Genomic DNA, 3,284 nt, shown 5'->3' on the forward strand with positions numbered 1-3,284 from the left:
TCGCCGCGGCCCCGGTCCCGGCCCGGTGCGTGGGGCCGCCGTGCGCCCCGCCGCCAGCCTGGCCGCTGCGGGCAGCGGGCTCAGCCGGGAGGGGACGGGCGGGGGCGGCTGTCGGGGCACGGGGAGGAGAAGGCGCGTCCCGCTGCTGGCTCTGGTGGCTGCTTCCTGGCCAGCGGGCACGCTACCTCTTTTCCTCGGTTTCCCTCTTGGCTGCAAGCACGGCGGCAGCCTGGGGCTCTCCCCCGCGAGCCGGTTCTGTGCCGGGAGGGTGCAGCGCTGCTTGCTGCTACCTGTCGCTGTAGGGAAGAGGTGTGTGTCCCCAAGCTCTGATAGATCTGCCCCCCAAAGCTGCAGCGAACGCTGATGTGATAGCGATACTGCAGGAGATGTGGAAACTGGGGAGAGCGGGAGATGGCAAACGCCTGGCCAGCATTAAAAGAGGTTTTTTGAGGGTATGAGGATGCACAACTGGAACAGATGGTTAATAGCACAACAAGAAAGGAGCTGATTTACAGGCTCCTAGAGAAGGAAAACAGAAGATCGGTGAGTGGCTGGGGATTGCCAAAACCGACTTGATAGCCAGGATGGGAGTAAAGGCATTTCAAGGCTTTATGGGAAAGGTGAAGGTTAGGCAGCTTTCAGGGAGAGGGGATTTCTCTCTGCCACGCTCGCAGGTCAGGAAGTGGATTTTGAGGGTGGTGTCTGAATGAAGTGTGCCAAACACTGTGCAGCGGGGTGGCAGCAAGGGGAACGCTGCAACCTCTGCTGGCCACACACTTGCCAGATGCTGTCTGGACACCTCGGATGGAGCAGGGCACAGAAAAAAAGGTCAGGAATTTAGGGCCGTAATTTGCAGGATTTAGCAGGCCCCTGGGGGTACAAAATGCGCATGGAGTACTATTTTAGAGGAGCAGCCAGCTGGATGGATGGAACATGTCAGCTGTACACCAGGGTGGTTCAGAGCTAGGTCTGCGCTCGTGCTGCCTCCCGCGTTTTTGGGGTGTCCTTTCTCGTGGCTGCTGAACATTCCTGCCGCAGATGCGTCTAGCAGGGGCGACGCTCCCCTCCTGCCTGCCGGGCATAAACTCTGCAAATCAGCCCGCCATCACTGGAGAAAAGAAAATAGCACCTGCATTACTAGGTCACATTCAAGGAGCTGCAGGCATGGAACAACAGCTTTAATCTGCTTTGCTTGCCAGTGGCTGGCCCTTAATTGAAGCAGTCTGGTTGGCACAGGGAGGCTGGCTCAGCAGCTCGCTGGGCCATCCAAGAAGGGGGCTGGGATGGTGTCATGCCCCAGCGCAAGGCACCAGTGCTGCTCAGGACAGTTTGTGGCAGTGGGGCTGGTGCTCTTTCCCCCACATTCTCGGCAGTGCCAGCGCTCAGCCCTGGAGGTGCCTTTCCTGACTCATAGGAAGGACTGAAGATGAAGAAGAAGCAGCCCAGCAAAGGCAGTGTGTGTGTGTGTGTGTGTGTGTGCGCGCGCGCACCTGGGGCTCCAGGCGAGATGCGCTGGGTACCAGCAGCCTAGGGGATGCTGCCCTGCGCTGGATGCTGCCTTGCAGCCCATGGGCGGCAGGAGGGTGAGATAGGTTCCCTTCTGGATGTGCAGGGGATAAAAACTGAGTGTGTTACACTCCCAGGTGAAAACCAGGGTCTCCCTTCTGGTCCTGGGGGACTGAAGGGCAACACTGCTCTGCACAGGTGGCAGGACTTACCTTGAGAGCTGGTGTGAGGTTGCCGTGGGCTCTTCCAGGAACAAGGAAATCGGCGATGACCCTTCGGCTCTGCTCGATAAGCAAGGTGCGTTTCCTCTAGCACACGCCACGCAAGTGTGCATATGTAGGGGTAGAAAATTCCCAAGTGAGACACTGCTGCACATGCTGGGCAGAGGGCAGGAGCGACCCCATGACGTTCCTTAGTCACCCTGTTGCTGCAACGAGTGGAAGCGTCTGGGGCAGCAATGAGTGAGCTGTGAAAACCCCTCTAGGAGGGATGAGGCTGACTGCAGTGGAGAAGGGGGAGCTGTTTTGTTTGAGGGGCACAGTTGGTTCTTGAGCATCTCTGGGCTTGGACTACCCCTGAGCAGACCCTGAGGGTAGGGTTAGAGGTGGCTCCAGCACGCTGAGGGAAGGACGACGCTTGCCCCCCCTTCACCTCTCTGGGAAATCTGTCCTGATGGCTTAGGCAGTTGGCTGGTTGTGGCAAGTTGAGGATGCCCTGGCGGGGTCGGTTGGTGATTTTGGCTCCAGATAGCGTGACGCTGGCCAGTGTCGAGTTGTGCCTGTGCTCCCAGGCTTTTGGAAGCCCCTGCAGGGTCCATCCCATCGCTTTGCAACATTGGGTCCTCTGCCCTGGCCTCCCGTGTCCCCTCTGCACCTGCAGGTCCCCTAGCCCCACTTCCCCAACCAAGCCCTGCCTTGGCTGCGTCTCGTGGACCGCTCGGAGATGGGCTGCCGCAGTCTGGCTGGGCTCGCACAGCAGGTAGGGAAAGGCTCAGGCCTGGGGCCGCAGGGCAGCCCCTTTGGAGGTTGTGAGAGGCTGGAAAATCTCCTTGAAAAGACTCTTTTGCTCTTCTCAGCTTCTGAAGAATATGAGTCACGGGCTGAACAATCCCCTTCCTTCCCCTGTGCTCCCACACACCCAAAATCCCCTGAGTGGGACCTGCAGCAACACTGATTCAGAAATTCATGGTATGAGGGCACTGCGAAGTCAGATGCATATTTCTTTTTCCATTGCTTAGCGATGAGGAGGAATGTAGAGGAAGAGAGAGCGTGCCCAGACGCTCTGCTCTGATCCAGCCCCTTTGCTAGAAGTCTCCGGCGGTTTCCTTCTGGCGGGCAGCCCCTGACCCCGGCGGGACCCCCCGTCTGCGGGAGCTGCCGGTCCCAGCTGAGATGCTGGGGCTGGACGGGTTGTTGAGACCAGCCTCTTCCTCGCCGGTGAGTAGGCGGGTGCGGAGGGCGGCAGGCGGAGGAGCGCAGGGGAAGCTGTCTGTGGCGCTGGCAGCGCGTTTCGCGGGGTCGGGTGGGGGCCTGCGGCGCCGGGGTGGCGGGACGCGCCCCTGCTGGGGTCCCGGGGGCTGCGGCTCCAGCTCCGAAAGCGGGCGCTTCCTCGGGGAAGGAGGGAAGGGGAAGGCGGTCGGCAGACGCCCCTCTCACGCCACCCCCGTGGAGGGGATGCCGGGGCCCCCGTGTAAGCGGGCGCGCGGGAGCCGGGAGAGCGGCGAGGGGGCAGCACCCCGAGGCGGGGGCAGCACCCCGAGGCGGGGGCAGCACCCCGAG

At 61.1% G+C, this 3,284-nt stretch overlaps 1 protein-coding gene across 1 annotated transcript in view; it reads left to right on the plus strand.

The window, feature by feature from the left end:
- Nucleotides 1-1,670: 1,670 nt before the first annotated feature.
- Nucleotides 1,671-3,284, plus strand: part of NFKB2 (nuclear factor kappa B subunit 2) — a 10,716-nt gene continuing 9,102 nt past the window's right edge. Inside the window, exons 1-2 of the mRNA XM_026068736.1 lie at nt 1,671-1,803; nt 2,744-2,942. Coding sequence (XP_025924521.1) covers nt 2,898-2,942 — 45 coding nt within the window. The 5' untranslated portion in view covers nt 1,671-1,803; nt 2,744-2,897. The remainder of the gene's footprint in view (nt 1,804-2,743; nt 2,943-3,284) is intronic.

This window comes from Apteryx rowi, unplaced genomic scaffold, assembly GCF_003343035.1.
Source record: "Apteryx rowi isolate R43461 unplaced genomic scaffold, aptRow1 scaffold_279, whole genome shotgun sequence".
NCBI classification, from domain to species: Eukaryota; Metazoa; Chordata; class Aves; order Apterygiformes; family Apterygidae; genus Apteryx; species Apteryx rowi.